The 20286-nt window shown below is 39.1% G+C and overlaps 1 protein-coding gene across 1 annotated transcript in view; it reads right to left on the bottom strand.

Annotated features, from left to right (window-relative positions):
• The window catches only part of STK3 (serine/threonine kinase 3), a 140723-nt gene that overhangs the window by 105814 nt on the left and 14623 nt on the right, over positions 1–20286 (bottom strand). Inside the window, exons 2-4 of the mRNA XM_081116362.1 lie at positions 19223–19303; positions 17674–17802; positions 13530–13644 (exon numbers count right to left, since the gene is read on the bottom strand). Of these exons, the coding sequence (XP_080972488.1) occupies positions 13530–13644; positions 17674–17802; positions 19223–19303 (325 nt within the window). The remainder of the gene's footprint in view (positions 1–13529; positions 13645–17673; positions 17803–19222; positions 19304–20286) is intronic.

Below are 20286 nucleotides of genomic sequence, written 5' to 3' on the forward strand. Positions count from 1 at the left end.
GTATCGATTATAAAATTATCCCACATGGTTCACAATGTTGCTGAGTATTAACAGCACATGTGGCAGACAGGAGTGTAAACCATGGGTAAAGATGATCTAAGGGTGCAGAATTGTTTTCCAAAAAGCTCTAGATAACATTCACTCACTGAAAGAAACATCTATTGAGCACCTGTTCTACATTCAATTAAAAAATTTCTAGTAAACTATTATGAACCACAGCTGAGAGCAATTAATTCGGGAAGGAAAAGGGAACTGGCATTAAAATTAGGCCCTGAGCAAGAAAAGTAGTTCACTGTCCAGAAAAAGGAAAGACTGTCAATAGAGCAATTCAAATATAATGGCTATGAAATGCAACTTAGAAGTCAAGTAAGGCCCATTTTCTTTAAAACAAGAAAAATGGTAAAATGATGGGCCAACTTTCAGCCTTCTAAGTGCCAAAATGCAGGTAAATCTTAACAAATTTGGAGAAATAAATGTTTACCTCGTCTCTTTGAAATATCTATGGTAGCAAATGAACCTGGGATAAGAGCAATATCTATGTTAACATTTAAGCTGCCCTACAAGTATTTTGTGTCACCAAAGAAGAGTGAGAAAGGAAGGAGACAGGTGCTGGTGTTGGACGGAACACAGTAGGCCTTGATCTGGAAGTTTATTTTGTATCTTAGATACAGACTGACTTTCTTGTTTTAAAGAGAGGAAAGGAGGGCCCTAGCTGGTTTGGCTCAGTGGTTACAGCTTTAGCCCGTGGACTGAAGGGTCCTGGGTTTGATTCCAGCCTTTAAATGTTTTTAAAAATTCATTTACATATAAACACAGCTAGTTACCAAAAGTGGCTTGATTTCTATTTCAAAATAGAACTACTTATACCCAATAGTATATAAAATTTAAAGGAGTATCTTTTTTCACTTCTCTAAAACTTTTCATCACTTCAGATAGACCCATATCCAACCATTTCAAAATGGTCAGGTTTATAATGAAAACATTTAAAAAACACACACAGGAAAGAGGGTCTGCTTTATACAGAAGAAGGTAATGTAAGATTTCAGTTCTAAGATGAAAAACTTCTAGATCCATTCTAAACTACAGCTAACACATCTTTTAATGATATCTGTCAAGAATAATTTCCAATGAAAAATTTTACCAACAAAGTACTTCATTTGCTGACTTAATTAGGTTACCTTCAATACACTAGAGGTTTCATTTTATTTCTGTCACTATGCAAAGAGGGTAATGTCATTTTAAGATCATTTAAATCACATTTTTTAGTTTTAACAAAATAAATAAATAAATAAAAGAGGGTGGGAAAGAGATAATAAACCATGAATGAAACACTCAGTAATCAGGGATGAAATGAGACTTTTATAGCTGAGCTAATACATTAAAAGACGGAAGTCTACATCTGGTTTCAATACTGGTATGAATTCACTGGCAAATTTTAAAAGAATCTCATTGTACAAAAACAAAAAGATGGTTTTGATAGGCTTTAGTCCTCTGGTTACTTTTGTTTCTAGAGTCATATGATTAGTATAATAATATGATACATTTAATATGTCTCTGTGTATATGGTTTTGATAAAAATGCATCCACCAACTAGTCTCAAGGGCACATGCACAAGCTGTCTTAAAATACACATACTGCCCTGATGTTATGTCAGTAAAAACAAATCGAGGTTCTGTAAGTTCATACAAAATTTAAAATTTTTACTTTCCAAAAGTGAATCTTTGACAATCTTAGCTAAACTTAGCTTTTGACATAATTATTTCTGCATATAAAGTAATGCATTAATTCTATGTTTAGTACCTATTATATATCAAGGAAACAAAAAACTGAGACATAGTTCCCCCTTCCAAGTGCCACACAGATAGATAACTATAGATATTTCATTATAAAATTTTAAGTTTCAACTTTTACAGTGACTTTTCATAAAGTTTTGAAAACCATTTAATCAAAATTCACTGATGTAATCCTTACAGTCTTTTAAGGCCTGGATTAGATCCTGCCTCTTTCAAGAACTCACCCTATATATTCCCCCCATCAGGATTTGCCTATCAGCGATGATAACGGTAACATCAACAACAGCTTACATCTATTGAGTATTTACTACACCAGCCACATTACAGGTATCATTTCATTTAATACCCGAACACAACCACAGGAAGCAGGCACTGACAGGAACTTACTGAGAGCCTGTACACTGCCCTTGCCTTCACGGGGCTCAGAATTTAGTGGGAAGGGAAAGGCACAGGAACAAAACATCACAATACTAAGTGATACCCGCACCAACAGGATTAGCTCTAGGAGCACTCCAGGATAGCAGTTCCTAAAGTTGATTACCCACCAGAACTAGAGTTCTTAAAATAAGATTCGGACCATCTAATGTAACCCTTAAGGCTTGAATGATGCAGTTCCTGCGGGCCTTGGTGATCTCACCACACAATTCTCCCTACTCTAAGAAGCCTTCACAGAGGAGGTGACTTTTGAGCTGACTCTTGAAGAATGAACAAAGTTTGTCAGGTGATCAAAGAGGAAAGAAAACACTAGGAATGTGTAAGGGCAATGGGCATACACTCTATGAAGGCCAGTACTAGTGAACTGGAAAATACTGCAAAATGTGAAGTTAGATTAGGGCCAAACTCTGCTGTCTACACCTACAAATGCTGGGTGGAAAGATAATATGCTCCTATCTGAACTTTCAGAGGAAAAATTCTGACAGCAGACTCTGAGCCAGAGATGAGAATTAGAAAGGCTAGGAAGGACAGTTAATAACGAAGCCATTTAGAGGAGCAGCCACAGCAGCCAGTTGTGGCAGCAGCTGACAGGCATGTAACTGCCCAAAATCCCAACGGAGATTCCTGTGGGGGAATTAATAATTAACATCTTAAGCAAAATAAGACAAAATTAGAGAAGAAGAACGACACCAAGGGTGAAATCCACTCTTCTTCCATAATTCAAACTGAAATTGCCTCAGCACTAAAAAAAAAATTAAAAAAAAAATCACATATGGCTTAGGTAGAGCCCTATCAGCCAAAAGCTAAATTGTTGTTAAAAATGAATATGCCCTCTAATCCAGTAATTCCATTTCTTACAATGTATCCAGTGGCCATAACAACACAACTATGCCAATACATATGTACAAAAGTTTTCTGCATTGATTATAAAAACAGAAACTGAAAAGCTGGAACTCACTGTATCCAAAGTACTGAAAAAAAACAAACCATTCTGTTACACACAGAGAGACCTATATGTACTGGATGGGAAGACAGCTCAGGTATATCAGAAGTTTTTTAAAAGGCAATATATAACACCACATATAATATGAATCCCTTGTATAAAACAAGGTGTGCAAACATATGTGCTGACAGAGGCCTCAGGAAACTGTTAACTGACATTACCCCAAGGAAGTAAAAGTTAGAAATGAGTAGAGATGCTAAGTTCCTTTTCTACACTATTTGGAATTTTTACAATGTACTCTTATTACTTTTATTTTTTCCTTGCTCTATATAATTAAAGGGGTGAGGGGTTTATACATTCTGGTTAAATGTATAGAGAATTGTGTGAAACAATTTTCAAAGACTTCCATCTAAAATTGTTAAAATTACAGAGTTGCCAAACCTAAGGAGCTAAATGTCCATTATCTAGAAAATTAACTTATACATATTTCTTGATTTCCTAAGATTAAACAGGTCTTTATTAGATAAAACACAATTATTTTTTTGTTTTTGTAATACTAGAGAAAATCCACTATTTCAACAAATATCATAAAATTCTTAGATCACTAGCAATTAAAAAACTAAATACCGTTTTTAAAGTTTTTGCTGTAACAATAATAAACTAGCAATTTACATTTGTACAGAACTTTACAGGTTACAAAATGCTCTGACATGCATCTTTGTTCCTCACAAGAAAACACTGAGGTAGGTAAAGAAAGTAAAATGATATCGGGTCCATTTTAGGATTAGGTACCTGAATTTAGAGGAGTTACACAATGTACCCCGGGTCACAGAGCTAATAAGTAACAACCCAGGAACTGCCGCTTGCTCTCCTGGTTCCACATCCAGAAGTCTTTCCACTAAACCACATCACTCCAAACACCACTGTCACGGTGTGCTAAGGGTCAGGCAACGACAGGCAGTCAGCCAGAAGAATGTACAATATAAAAACAAAGTGCATGAAAGTGGGCCTGACTGACGAAAGAGAACCAGAACTGGGAGACATGCCAAGAAGAACAGCAGCTGAGGTGAAGACTGGGCAGCTTACCAATAAGGGAAGCCAAAGAAATACCTTTGTAAGCTTAATTTACTTAGTTAAGGTAGAAGAAGAGAAAGGCTATTGGAAGGGCTGTGTTGTAATGTGAAAAAAATCATAAAGAGAAGTGTTTATAATCCAATCAAAAGGTTTAGAAGAGATGTGGTGGAGCGTGATGTGTACAATGTATTTAATCAGAGATTAAGACGGGCCCCTGAGTGCCCTAAGGGTCTAGCCCTGCGGTGGTGGCCATGTTAATGCAGTGGCTTGGAACTTTAAGAGGCATGTGTGAAATACTTACAACTGATCTCATTCTATGGGAGACACAAGGAAGGAGCAAGAGCTACTTTCCACACAAAAGGACTCATGGTTCTAAGACCCTAGGGTGGCACTGAAGAGTAAGGCTGAGGACATCTCGGTAAGAGAAGGGGCCACCGACACCAGAACTAAGAGCAGGATCAGGCCGCCCTGCTCTAAAGGGAGCCGTGGGTCTTATCCTGATGGTAGGCTCTGCAGAGGAAATCTCAGCAAACGGTCACAGCGTACAAAGCACAAACAAGCTCCCTGAGGAACAGCCTCACCGTCCCTCACTGCAACCGGAAAAGGGATTGAGGACCCAACAGATCTGACTCCCGGTGCCACTTGATGCCTCTTCCAACACTGAACATTCGTTTCAGGAGCTATTTTACAGATTCTAATCCTCACCCGAGGACTGGCTGGTATGCTCGCCCTGGCTGGTGTTCTCAGTGGTTAGAGTGTCAGCCCATACACCGAAGGATCACAGGTTTGATTGCCAGTCAAGGGCACGTACCTGGGTTGCTGATTCAGTCCCTGGCCCTGGTCAGGATGTGTTCTGGAGGCAACCAGTCAGTGTTGTCTAACCTGGAGGTCGAAGCCAATTACCACATCACATTCCAATGGCCACACCAATTGCTCAGAGAAAGGCACATGACCCATTCAGGAGTGAAGTACAAGGCTGATGGATTTCAAGTTGAAAGCTATAACCCAGGTAGCTGCTGGCAGCCATCCTGTGCCCACGAAGCAAGAGTCTGTATGTGAGTGAAATCAGTACAGAGGTATCAGAAGGACAAGACGAGTTCAAGTAATTCATTTCACCCTGGATACAGGAAACTAGCTCTGCAAAGACTTTCGTTATATGAGCAAATCAATTCCCTCTTTGGCTTAAGCCAGTTTATGCTGGCTTATCTGTAACATAACCAAGAGCAGAAACTGATGCAATAAACTTGCTGATACCAAAAGGTGGGAAAGTTCCTGGAAAAGAGGTTTGGATAAAGCACAAACCACTAACCAACTCCAGAAATGCTAGTAGTTATTCCAGGTATTTAACAGCATGAGATCACTGAAACTTATTTCTATTTTCTGCCCCCACACAAAAGAGGTACAATAATTGGGGGCAAGGGAAGTCTTTTTAAAGGAAGCAGGGAGATTTTCCTTAAAAGTCTCCTTTTCCTTCCTTTTCCTAGTACTGCCTCCCCAGCTAATAAATATTTACTCCAAATTGTATTAATACTGCATTTAGGTTTCTCATTTTATAAAGCTCGTCCAATACTTCAGTTTCCATTAGTTTTGATGACATACATGATATAATCACACACAACAGTAATCGAAGCCCCTTGCTAAAAATCAACAGTTTAGAGAAACTTGAGGAGTTAAGTAGCAATCTCTCAAATAGCTAAATCTCAAAAGTAACACGTAAGCCGATATGTCAGGCTTTATCCGAACATCCAGCGAGCCTTAGATCCCAACTTCTTTACGGCCCAGATTTCTCCCCTTCTTGTTCCTCCTTCTTGGGAAAAGGAATTTAATGGGGCTCTCGGGTGCCCAATGTGAGAAAAACCCCAGAAAGCAGCAGAGCAATGCAGGGACTCCCACCCACAAAAGGAGGCTTGAGAATATAAAAGAGCCACGGTTTTAAACAATAAAAATGTTATGGGATTCTTCCAGAAAAACACGAATCTGCTCAACACAAAGTACATACATTAGGAAACATAACTGGAATATTTTAACCATATTATATACAAAAGAGCAGAGAGAGGTTGTCTTTCATGAAATCTGGATTGCAGATGTCTGGCCAAAAAAAAAAAAAAAAAGATTAATAATCTATCACAAAGTCCCAGAACTACTGATTCAAAATGAAAGCTTTCACTACTTACACCATATGTAAATATACATATATACACACTGCTTATAATCCCTTGATCTGAAGAGAAAGAGAACTGATACTCTACTGTGAAAATGGTCAGTGGGCAGACATTTTAAAATCCTTTCCCACATGAAAAGATTCCTGAAAAAGAGATCAGAAGACAACAAAAAAGCACTCAATATATATGGAGTTGTAAATCCTGTATGAGCTAGTATCTATTACACAAAGGGGGATCATGCAACGAAGTGATTAGGAAAGTCAAACATGAATTAGCCCAATATCACAGATGCAAACGTAAACCCCGTATTTCATGGAATAGAAATACACATATATCAAAATATGTCTATTATTCAGAATGAAATAATATCGAACTATGAAGTTCCAAATAAATCTTAAATCAAAAAATCGGTATGCCTTCACAAAAAAAAAAAAAAAAATCTGCTTGAAGTAGTACATAATTAAGATGAAGACAGAACACATATTTTTAAAACACAACAAATCAAGCATTTACTAAAAAGGCTGTTATGTACAAGGCATTAATTCTAAGGGCACGAAGATAAAATATCCTAGTATATTTTGAATAACCACTGCCTGGTTCTATTAAAGAAACTCTCACTGTGCCTATAAATGTAAGCTTAGCTTATGCAGTGTCACCTTTCATTAACAAAGATAATTCAAAGTACCAATGGTGAACGCTAGGGTTCTGTCTTTGGTTCCACCATCCTTGGTATTATTCTCAAACACACCTGATACATAATGTTCACGATGCAGAGATACTCCCATCTACGTAAGTAGGGTGACAGGCTGATGATGACAATACCAACAGCAAATACACATAGGGCTTTTCATGTGTATTTGCTGTTGTTCTAGCACTTTACATATATGTAATCTTCAGAACTCACTGAAGTAGGGTAGTTGTCTTATCCCATTTAGCAGATGAAGAAATGAGTCACAGAGAGGATAAGAAATTTGCCCAAGTTCACGCAGCTCATATGTCAGAACCAGGATTCAAACCCAGACAGTATGGCTCCAGAATCTGTGCTCTGAGTTCAATTTTAGCAATTAGCTATAATTTCAACCCTTTCTTTCCCTCTGATCTACTTTACCAGCCTATGATTCAGTTTCTTATCTGGAAAATAGGCCAATAACAGTTCTTGTTCAATCCTCATTTGAGGATTAAATGCAGTAATACATGTAATGTGTTCAGAACAGTACCTGGCACATACCAATACTGTATGAGTAACCATTCTTACAATATCTAACAAGTCTGTCACTGGAGTTGAGAATCAATATCAGCGAGAATTTACCAAGCAGGATGGCCTAAATGTGTCATCACAATTCTAAAGAAGTGATGACTAAATAAAACTTGACTTGCCCTGGCTGGTGTGGCTGTTCAGTCCCGGATGGGGTGCGCGAGGGAGGCAGACGATCGATGTTTCTCTCTCACATCAATGTTTATTTCTCTCTTTCTCTCTCTCCCCCCACCCCTTCCTCCCTCTAAAAAAATCAACGAAAAACACGTCCTCAGGTGAGGATTAAAAAAAATTTTTTTGAACTTGACTTCCCCAGCTATTTCCATTATGAAATAGCAAGTCCACCACCAGGCTTCAGGAAAATACATACACAAGGTGGAGGAAAAGTAGGTTTACGGCTGTGAGTACATGAAGCAGAGTTCATTCCTGTATTATTATTCATTAACTCCTATATTATTTCCCACACAAAGAACTGCAAACCTTCTTCTGTCCCCCTCTGCACATAATGTAGGAATCACTCTCTTCAGTCTGGAATTTCCTCTCCATTGTACTGTGTTCCCTCACCCCACTCCCAGCCAACAGCACAGAAATACATTCCATCCTGATAGAAGGAGATACTAAAAATTTGTCCTCAGTACCAGACTGCAAGTTTATGTACATTTTAAGACACAAAACTTATTTGGTATTTTCATGTTAGTCTCCTCTGTACAGCTGGGGTACCGGGTACCCTAAAAGGTTTCATCCGCAATACTACTCTCAGGGTCTGTCTTCACCAAAGAGCTTTTACAGAATCCCGGAGGCTGAAAGAACAGTAGCAATCCACTAGTCCAGGGCCCATGCTGACTAACATTTAAATCTGCTTCCAATTTCCTGTTGACATCCTTGTGTATGTGTCACCTTACAACTGTGCTCGGATTTCTCTTAGGTACCGACAGGGGAGAACTGCTGGATGGGTCCTAGGGTGCACATACCTTCAACTGTAAGCGATTATCAACTTACTCCTGAAAGCAGTTGTACTACTGTATACCCCTAAGAGTTTGAAAGTACATACAGTAAACGTAAGGCAAGGGGGGGGGGGGTAGAGCAAATATCACTGATTTGGGTTCAAAAACCAGCCTGAATTTGTAATTAATTTGCTTAGTTATTTGTCTTTCCTCCCCGAGACCCCATTAAACCAATAGAGAATTTTTTAAACAAAATCCACTAGTAACATAGGAATCAAGACAAGAGAATATAATACATTTGGAAGCATTTTTATGGAAAGAGTCACTGCCAAGAGCAGACAAAGAGGGGTCTGGGACAAAAGGAGTGGTTACCAAGGGAGCCCCAGGGGCTCCAGGTGGGGACTACTGGGCGGGGAGGGCGGGGGGAGCCAGTGGTGGGCTTTCTCCAGGGGGCTGAGAAGAGAGAATGGAGCAGGAACTGGCTCATCCCTGCCCTGCCCCGCAGTTTCCACGCATTCTGGCCTTTATCCAGAGGCCAAAAGAAGGCAGGAGGAGGGGAGTGGCCAGCGGCCCCTCAGGACACTGAGCCACCTGCACCTGCGGCCCTGTCCCTGGCAGCAAGCTCCCTGCCACTCATGCTCAGGGCGCACCTGCGGCCAAAGCGCACCCGGTCCCAGGGCCTCCAGCGCCAGCCGGGCAGCGCCGCGGGGTCCCGCCACGGGCAAGACCCGGGCAGACGGGACAAGTGGAACAGCCCCGAGGTGGTCCAGGGGCAGGAGGTAACTTCACTATCCTTACAGCGCTTAGACATGCACCCATGTCTCTGCATCAAGACGTTAACAGAAAGGAACCGTCAAAAACAACAGTCCTTGTAAACTAAAATGTAACTGTGGAAGTTAAAAGTTCAGTTACGAGTCAGAAAAAAAAAAGAAACCACCTTCCCCATACCCCTCAAAAAGGTAAAAAAAAAAAAACTCTAGGAGAAATAAAAAGAATAAAATTGAGACCATTCCCCCACCAATGAAGAAGCCAGAGGGCAGTTCCCAGGACGGTCAGAGGGCAGTACAGCTCCCCCTCCCGCACCGCTCCCCCCCCACAGCTCCCCCTCCCGCACCGCTCCCCCCCACAGCTCCCCCTCCCGCACCGCTCCCCCCCCACAGCTCTCCCTCCCGCACAGCTCCCCCTCCCGCACCGCTCCCCCCCCACAGCTCCCCCTCCCGCACCGCTCCCCCCCACAGCTCCCCCTCCCGCACCGCTCCCCCCCCACAGCTCCCCCTCCCGCACCGCTCCCCCTCCCGCACCGCTCCCCCCCCCCCCCGCACAGCTCCCCCTCCCGCACCGCTCCCCCCCACAGCTCCCCCTCCCGCACAGCTCCCCCCCACAGCTCCCCCTCCCGCACCGCTCCCCCCCCCGCACCGCTCCCCCTCCCGCACCGCTCCCCCTCCCGCACCGCCCCCCCCACAGCTCCCCCTCCCGCACCGCTCCCCCCCACAGCTCCCCCTCCCGCACCGCTCCCCCCCACAGCTCCCCCTCCCGCACAGCTCCCCCTCCCGCAGCAGCAGCAGCAGCAGCAGCAGGACCGGGAAGGAGGGAAGGTGTGCGTGGTCCACGGACGGAAGCAGGCCTGTGACACGCGCCAGCCGCAACCTGGGCGCCACCGGGTGGGAGAAGGTACCGGGGCCCGCACGGCGAAGAGGAAGAGCCCACGAAGCCCGCAGGAGCAAAGCGCCGCGCGAGCACGAACCCGGCACATCTTCAGACCCGCGGGGCTCACGGCCGACCCTGGTTCCCGTGCCAGGAAGAAGAGTTTGCGAAGCACACGAAACACGGGTGAAAGCAAGGCAGTAGGAAATGTGCCGGAAACAGCGGCCCCAACCAGGGGCCCAGCGAAAAGAAATCCCAAGGCCGCACTGCACAGCAGACCAAAAAGCAATGAGGCCACTCAGAGCAGAAATCAGGGCGCTCCAAGGCGGTCCCCCCAAAGAAGAAACGCACAAAGTCCAGGAAAGGGACAAAATGAGTCGGGAGCTAGAAGACATTATTATTAGCAAAGCAGAAACGATGGCCTATGCTGCTTCTCTCAACATGAAAAAAATGAGAAAAACTCCAGGAAAGAGGACAAATTATGTAACAATATCATAATCCCAAGACAGATCTAGCAAACTAAAATGTGGCAAGAATTCCGAGCAACTGATTAAGTGTGAGAGAAGTAAATCCATTTAAGCCAGATGTGGGACACCCTCCTTCAGGTGGCCTAAGCGTGTGTTTGACATCCGGCTTTCAGGGATGGGATTTAGGAATCACTGAGACCTCTTTCAAGATGTCCTTGGCCCTCTCTGACTCGCTCATTCACGCAACAAGGACGTACTGAGAATCCTACATGCCTGGCGCTGTCCTAGGAGCAGAGATAAAACAGTGAGCAAAGACGACAAAATCCTGCCACCCAGAAGCTTACATTCTGATGCGTTTTTTCCTGTGCCTTTAATTTTCAAGGAAACATGTGATCAAAAATAGATAGCAATTAATAATTAACAAAAAATACTTCATCCCTAATGAGATTTCTCTCAAAGAGAAGCATAATTCTGCAAAAAGTAGGTTACTTAGGTGGTTTTCCTAAAGTCGATCCTCTTAAATCAAAAATCTAAAACAAAGTGCCAACCTAGAATTCTTGACCCAGCAAATACATTGTTCAAAAATGAAGTGAAATAACATTTTTATATTAAAAAAATCTGAAACCTTATCACCATAATATCCACACCTAAGGAAACACTAAGGGACATTGTTCTTCAGGCAACTGAGAAATGCAGGAAAGAATAAAGAGGAATAGAAAGCATAAATGCTACATATATATATAAGTAAATAAAAACGCTGGCAGTGTAAGACAGTAAGAATGCCTTGTGCTGTTTTAAATGTATACAGAATTAACAGAAACAACAAAACATGTAATAAAAACAAAAGAGCATAGAAACCTTAAAAAAAAAAAAAGCTTCGCATACTCTTAGGAAATGATTGATTGTTCTGTGACCATGAAAACAATAACCACTAGAGCAAGTTTTAATAGATCAAGGACAACTATTTCACTGGTCACATTTTTGAAAGCCAGCCAATCAGTAACAGCCATGACTCTGAAATCATACAGTCAAGATTATCACTCCAGTGAACATTCCTATAAAATGATCAAATATTTACAAATGTCAAGGCATTTCTTTAAAAAAATGGGATGATACATATCCATATATTGTTAACCTTCATAACAATGGTACTCCTTTTAGATAATACATAAATGAAGGAAACCTAGGATACAAATAATGAGATTTAACAGGAGCTGTTAGCAAAGCAACACCCAGAGACAATACACCTCCAGCTCCTGATCCATAATCATGCAGCTCTGGGTTCTTTTTCACATCTGGAGTCAGGTTCTTCCACACCACCCCAGGCCCAAGGGTCACTGTTCTATGAGAATAGCAGTTAGACTATTCCCAATGTGTGACTCCCAACATGTTCAGTAGCTTCAGTCTTCTAAAAAACAACGCATATAGACTAAAATCTTTCCTTTCCTAGCTGATGAAGGAGATTTCCAAGGATAAGGTCCCATCCATACTCATCTCATCAAACTATAGCATACCTTCACAGCTTGTAATTATTGACAACAAGAAATAAAGTGCTTGAATCAAATACTTTTTAGCTACTCAAAATGATAGCATTAACATTTACAATCAAAACAATAGATTTTCCATTTCACACACTTTTACTTCATATTTCTACCTCATAATTTTAAGCACCAAATGCACTGAGTTTATTCCTAAAATGGTTTTAAAACACATCTCTAACTGAAGTATAATTGTTTTCATTTAAAGCATTGTTCTGCCATTCAAGAGTCATCTGATTTACATAAATGCTAGTTAAGCACCATAGAAATCCTCCAATAGATAACTAGAATGTCACAAGTCACTTAATCCATTCTGTCAAAACAGAGATTATTTAAACTTGTTTCATGTCCTTCAAAAGAAATCCTATTTACCTTATTTTCTCTAACAGAAAAAAAAATTAGCAGGATAAACTTACAACTTACATCCCCAATCAAACTTTAAAATGATTCTGGTTAACCACAAATTGACTCAAGTAGTTAAGTATTTTTCTGAATGTATTCTACTGAAACATGTCTGACAACATATAATAATGTCATATAGTAATTGGGTTACTGTTTTACAGAATTAAAAATTATTTCACTGACTATTCTTCTTAGTCATTCACAGATAAAAAGGGTACTCTTGTCCTTATAAATTATCCAAGAAAACTAGATGCATGGCCGAAAGTAAACAATTTTGTAAATAGATAGCTCTTTTACTTAGGGTTAAAATATAACCATAAAAAGCTATTATTAATAACACCTTTCACTAAGCTGAATTCACAAAAATTTTTACAAAGATATAGTCTACTTCTCTCACTTTCAAACATCCTCACAATATTTGGAAAAATAAAGACAAAAATTATTTTTCAATTATTTTAAAAAATTCAGAAATATAAAACTTCAACTGTTTACCAACCATAGATTATAATACAGGAAACTAAGTTAAAGAAATGCCATGAATACTATGAACTTTAAATAAAATTCTAGCCATAATTTATTGAACTCAGATTAATAAAGAATATTCACAATGATACAAAATGAAAAAGAGTACCATAGTAGTTTTTTGGTGACTTAACAAAAATTAATCGCCATAAATAAACAGTCATATGACTCCTAAATTTGCCATACAAAGATATGTGGCTGGTTCTCAGACCTAAACTAGATCCCTTTACACTTTAAAATCTTTTCTTATTTTCACATGAATATTTTCTTTTTAACAAAATATTACCTAATCAGATTCTAAATATGAATCTTTAGAAAAGAGATTAACAAAACAATTAAAAAATACTTACTGTCTTGTTACGTAATCTAATTATGTCCGAGACAGAGCCAGCTCCACAGTACTCCATAACGATCCAGAGGTCCGTGTTCTTAAAGTAACTGCCATAGTACTTGACAACATACGGGCTACAGAAAGTTATACAATCAAACTTAGTTAATTCCCAAAGAAAATCCTTTCTTACTCCCAATACAAAGTATTTCAACATTTCATGATGTTCCAATAAATAAACTTAATGTTTAAACTTCTATTCTACATTGAATTGCCTATATGTAGGGTTCACCAACTGTGTTAATCAGGCTTTAATTGACTGATGAAATTTAACAGGATTACAAACCACAGGAGGCCCAAATGTTTTCAGTGATTCCCACGAAATTAAGGCTTTGTTCTGGTAAAGAACTACTATTTAACATAAGGAATAAATGAAAATATTTTTAACTAAAGCATTTGAAATACAACTCTTCTAAAGAATTTTCTTTCTTCTTTTTTTTTTTAATATGTCTTCACTGATTTCAGAGAAAGGAACGGAGAGGGGGAGAGACAGAAACATCCGTGATGAGAGTCATCAATCGGCCGCCTCCTGCACGCCCCCAACTGGGAAGCGAGCCTGAAACCTGGGCGTGTGCCCCGACCGGGAAACGAACAGCAATCTCCGGGACCCTAGGTCGATGCTCAACCGCTGAGCTAAGACGGCTGGGATTCTAAAAGTTTTTCAACAGTCAAATATTAACACTCAACATTAAAATACTTTATATTTCAATAGAGTCAAAAAAATTTTTTTAATTCAGATAGTTAAAATTATTAACAATTTAAAGTATTTCTGAACTGAGGTTTTACGTCTTTCAGGGAAGAATAAACTGTGTTTATAGCCAAGCTGTTTTAGCAAGGCTCACAAAGAGCAAAACGACCGCCATTAAACTTATCGAGGGCATGCTACATACACTGACGCGCAAAACACCTGCAGAACTCAAGGCGGCAGACTATCCGCAGTCACATAAAAAGACGGAAAACATGAGGCAGGAGAAACTAAACAGCTTACAGCTTCAATGCTGTAAGAGCTCGAGGAGGACGTGGCCTGGTGGAGCCATCGGAGAAAACTCTGTAGACGAGAGGGGGCTGAATTACAAAGAAGAGGGTAAATTTCAAAATGTGGGTAGAGAACAGAGGTAAGAACATTCCAGAAAAGAGAAAGGCCATGAGCAAAGGCACATAAGCAGAAAGGAAAAAATTAAGAGTGGTATGTTTAGGGGGCAACTTGTTCAAAAGATATTTCCATGTAGTAGTAGCTATCCTGAAAAGTGTCATCAGTGTCAGACAAGTAAGACACAGTAATTAAATAAACAAAAAGTAACAAAAATGGAAAGTAGTATAAAAGACCAAATAGAGACCACAAAAGAAGAGTGTACGAGAAGCCAGGGAGGACTTCTCAGCAGAGCCTTTATAACTTCTGCTGTCTTGAAGTAAAGGGTAGGGCAGATGGGTTAAAAGGCCTAAGCTAATGCCAGTCGCTACAGGGCTAAAAATTAATTTAGATTTATCCCTATTGCTCCTCATTACCTCTTGCACAGAATTCCTTTCCAACAGATCTCCCTGTCATAGTTTTCTGCCCCCATAGAGTTAACAAGGTTGCCTCCCTTTAAATCAAAAGTAAAATAAGCTGATTATAGCGCTCTCCCAATTTAAAAAAGTCTTAACTGCTTCATAAAAGTCTATCAAATCTGATGACTCACAACCAACAGTCTGGACAGACCATGACGTAAAAGACGATTATGTATTTAAATGAAGCTGGCGATCAGCATCAGAAAACAGAGCTGACCGTCCTGCAATCACCCGGTGACCCACTCTACTACGTAAAAGTCAGCCGTGTAAAGAAGACAACGGAGGTGACAGCCAGGTGTCTCACCCCACTCTCCCCAGGTGATCATTCAAATTGCTTCATTATTGGATCAAAGACTGAAGCTGAGAGGGGAGTCAGTCGGTACCAGGAATCGGTACAGAATGAAGCCAAGTGTCCAATCAAGATGTTACTCAGCTCCAGTGGTCAGCCAACTTCAGTGAGCTTCCCCCAGGGAAAGAAAGGACAGCCTGAGACCGTGTCAGTTCAGTCTTCAGTACTGGGAAATGGAGCAAGACAGACCTCCACCCACCAAACTGCCCTCAAACTCAGGAAATAGTTCCTCAGGTAACTATATTACTCCACAACAGGCCAGCAGCTTTCCTAAATCTCCAGCTCCTCCTCCAGACTCTAAGCCCCCAAGTCTTTCTCGGAAGTCATCTGAGGATCTCAGTCATGGGCATGCTTTCCCCAGCTGCCCCGCCACCTGCCAGTTCTCCACAGAGAAATGAAAGCTTAAAAAGAAAACACCAAGAGCTTTTGGGTTTATTTTTTTGGTTTTTGTTTTCTTTTTTTTTAAGTTGATAAATTGCATACTTCATTCACAACAGATTTTCTATACATTCCACATTTAAACAGAAGTACACAATTACTGTCAAAGATGTATTATCTATCAAATATTTGCTTTATTACCGTGCTCTGAAAATTTATCTGTCAGGATAAACTTGATGTGTTAGGAATTAAGCATGTATATTCAAAAAAATAGCAAAATATGCCAAGTATTAAGCCCCTGGTGGGCCTGGCATTATGCTATGATCAATCTTTCCTTTTCTATGTCAAATTATGGGAACCACATTCTTACCCAGTTACCAAATTAATAGAAAGGTCTGGGGAAAATTTGTAATTATGTTTTTTGATCTGGGAAATGAGGGCTGGGGAATGTATTATTTCTCTATAACCATTTGAATTTCTAGTTATACAGCCTTAATGAAAATATGTAACATAACCTAAATATATAACCCACGATAAAGAAAAGCAAAATTAAACACACCCAAGCAACAAAGTTCCCCTAAGATTATACAGTCCCTTCATGAGCCAGAGAGCTTATATACTGTTGGAAGAGGTTTTCCATAGATCTCTTACTAATAGGACTATGTTTTGACTAGGGGTGACAATGTGTGCAGGCTCCCCTAAGTCACTGGTTCTAAGTCGCTGTGTGTCAATTCTAATAAATAAAACATTAGCTAGGGGGTTCTAGGAAAGCCCTTTCCTGCTTCTTCCCTTTTCTTTCCTGCTGGAATATAGACATAAGGCTGGAGCTGGAGCAGCCCTCTTATAGCCATGAGACAACAGGCATGAAAACAAAGGACACATGACAAGAATGGCACAGTATAAGAAAAGAAACCTAAGATAGTTGTTACATTGTTGCTGCTATTCCAGCCCTACCTCTAGACCTTTGGTAAAGGGAAAATAAGAAACCGCTCTTTGATTAAGTAACTAGAGGCTAAATACAGTTCTAATTTATATACTCTGCGTCCCTTATAAAGATCAGCTATTTAATGGGGTGTAGTAAGTCCCTTCATGACCAGCTCCATTTACTATCCAAACTCATTTCACACAAATCTCAGTCTCATACTTTCCACTCCAGTAATTCTAAACCTTGTCAGAATAGCAAATACCACTGGCTGCTTTTCACCTCTCTACCTGTAATTCTCTATAGCCTCTCATTCCTCCATTTCTTCACCAACTTAACCCTTCCTCAGCATTCCAGACTTCCTGACTCCTGGCTGAGATGGGTGCCCTGCCTCTTTGTTCCCACATCACCCCACGCACCAGTCATATGGTGACTGAGCTGTATTATAGCTATTTATTTTAAGGATCTGTCTTCTCAACTAGATTACCAGCCAGCCCCTCAAAAAGAAAAACAGCATCTTAGCTCTCTTGGTACTCCTAGATCCTGGCACAGAACCTGGCCCACTGGGGATGCTCAGTAAATGTTTGTTGAATGAATTAAGAGTTCATAACACTGTTTTGAATTAACAAAAAGAGTAACATAAGAAAGACTGTTAAATCACCCACCCTTAACATCAAAAAATAATTTTCACCCATAAATTTGCCGTGCAAATGGAAAAACTGAGTATTTTCTATCAGCATATGTTACTTTATAATTTTTGCTTAAGAGCTATAAGTCCTAAAGACAAGGGTTAGCCTCACTTCTAATGGGAAGTCAGAAAACTAAACAGATGACCAAAGAACACATTTTATTATACATTATTAGCAAAACTCATCAAATGAAGGTAAATGAAACAAAATCTCTTCATACCTGTCACATTGCTGCATTATGGAAATTTCTTTGATTATTTCCTGAAGATCTGACTCAACAGGTACTTGTTTAATTGCTACAACTTGACCAGATTCCTTATGTATTGCTTTAAATACACTTCCATAAGACCTAAAAGAAATCAAGACATTTTTTTTCCTTTCAAACATCATAACTATTAGAGAAAAAGAGTCTATGATGAGTTTTTGTGTGTAGTCTTTTCCAGTTTAAAACATGACTTAATGATGATGAATCAAAGTAAATAAATAATCAGAAAAGTGAATTATACCTTAGCTCTAATGCTTCAATTATTGACTTAAAATCTATTAAAATCACCAGTTTAATATATAAACATTTGTTGCTTTTCTTATAAATGAAAAAAACTGGCTTACAGCTTGTCAACTCAAACAAATGAAGCATTAAGAAGATTAAAATGGAAATTAAAAGAATGAAAAATAGCCCAGACTGGTGTGGCTCAGTTGGTTAATCCAATTGAGTTGATTTTTGTGTATGGTGGAAAACGGGTCCAGTAACAGCCTTTTCCATGCAGCTGTCTGGTTTTCTAAACATTATTTATTAAAGAGACTATCCTTTCCCGGTTGTATATCCTTAGCTCTTCTGTCATAAATTAACTGACCATACAGGCATGGATTTATTTCTGGGCTCTCCATTCTATGTGTCTGTTTTTATACCAATAGCAGACTGTTTTGATTACTATATCTTTATAATATAATTTGAAATCAAAGTGCATGATGCCTCCAACTTTGTTCTTGTTTCTCAAGATTGCGTCAACTTTTAGGGATCTTTTATAGTTCCATATAAATTTTAGAATTCTTTGTTCCATTTCTGTGAAAAATGCCATTGGAATCTTAATAGCGATTGCTATAGATGTTTTAACATGTGAATTCTCTCGATCCACAAGCACAGAGTATCTTTCCATTGATTTGTGTCTTATTCAACTTTTCCATCAATGTCTTACAGTTTTCAGTGTTCAGATTTTTCAGCATCTTGGTTAAATTTATTCCTAGAGATTTTATTCTTTATGATACAATTGTAAATGGAATCGTTTTCTTAATTTTCTTTCTGATAAATCTGTTGTCATAAAAACACAACTGGTTTTTGTATATTAATTTATATCCTGCAACTTTACTATATTCGTTTATTAATTCTAACAGTTTTTGCGGAATCTCTATATAATAGTGTATCACCTGCAAACAGAGATAGTTTTACTTCTTCCTTTCTGATCTGGAAGCTTTTTCTTTCTTTTTTCTTGCATAATTGCTCTGTCTAGGACTTCCAGTACTATGTTGAATAAAAGTGGCCAGAGTGGCCATCCATGGCTTGTTCCTGATCTTAGAAGAAAAGCTTTTAGCTTTTCACCACAGATATGATGTTAGCTGTGGGTTTGTCATATATGGCCCTTACTATGTTGAGGTATATTCCCTCTATACTATTACTATTAAATTCAAGCAAATAGAAAAATTAATACTATAAAATATCTTATAATTGTTCTGTCATTATCTAAATGCTACTTTCATATTTTTGTACTTACCCTTCCCCAAGTTTCTCTAATACATCAAAAACTTCTTCAGGCTGCTTAGTCAAACTGTCTTCACTCAGCTTTTTTAGCTTACTGGTGACAAAAAGATAAGAAGAAAATATTTTCCATAAGATCTTTAATAAAATTTTAAATTTTATTTTAAGGAGGCAATATACTCAGTTGGCTCAAAACTCAAATACAAAAAAGTATATAATAAATAGTCTCCTACCAAACCCTGTTCTTCTCTGTCCAGAAACACCCCAAAGAATAACCACTTTTATTTAGCTTCTTGTGAAACCTTTATGAATGTTATTATTTCTCCCGCTTTTCAATACACAGCATTTTACCCATTCTTTTTTACACACTTTGCTGTTTTTGCTTCACAACACGAAACTTACACTGAAGGTCTCCACAATGTAAGTGCAAAGACAGTACTCTCATTCCTTCTTCCCTACATCTGCAGCCTACTTTATTGCAAAGATGTAGCACCTCTTACTCGCTAATTCTTATTTATGGATATCCAGGTTCCCTTTTGCTATTATAAACACTGTGATAAAAAAAAGCTTATACATAAGTCAATTCACACATGTATTAGTATATCTGTAGGATAAATTCCCAGAAGTGAAACTGTGAGGTCTAGCAAATTCACAAAACACATACAAATACAAAAGCATATGTGTTAATAAGTATATACAAGTATAATCATGTTATACTATAAACTTAATAATGTATATATAACTAATAAAATAACTATTATATGTGTTACATACTTATATATAGTATATAACTCATAATATAACGTAGTAATTATTAAAATCAGTGATTACATTATATTACTTTACCTACTATAATTGCATGTTATATAAACATATATGTATATTAATAGATATTAGCAAATTGCCCTCCAGGGTACTTGTACCAATTTATTCTCCTACCAGTAATATATAAGAAAGCCTCCTTTCCCACAGTCCCACTAAGAGTATTTACCCAAATATTTGGATTTTAGCCAGTATGTTAGGTGAAAACTTGTAACTCAGAGTAGATTTAATTTGCATTTCTCTTATTATGAGTGAAGT

This window comes from Miniopterus schreibersii (genome assembly GCF_964146895.1).
Source record: "Miniopterus schreibersii genome assembly, chromosome: 17".
Classification (NCBI taxonomy): Eukaryota; Metazoa; Chordata; class Mammalia; order Chiroptera; family Miniopteridae; genus Miniopterus; species Miniopterus schreibersii.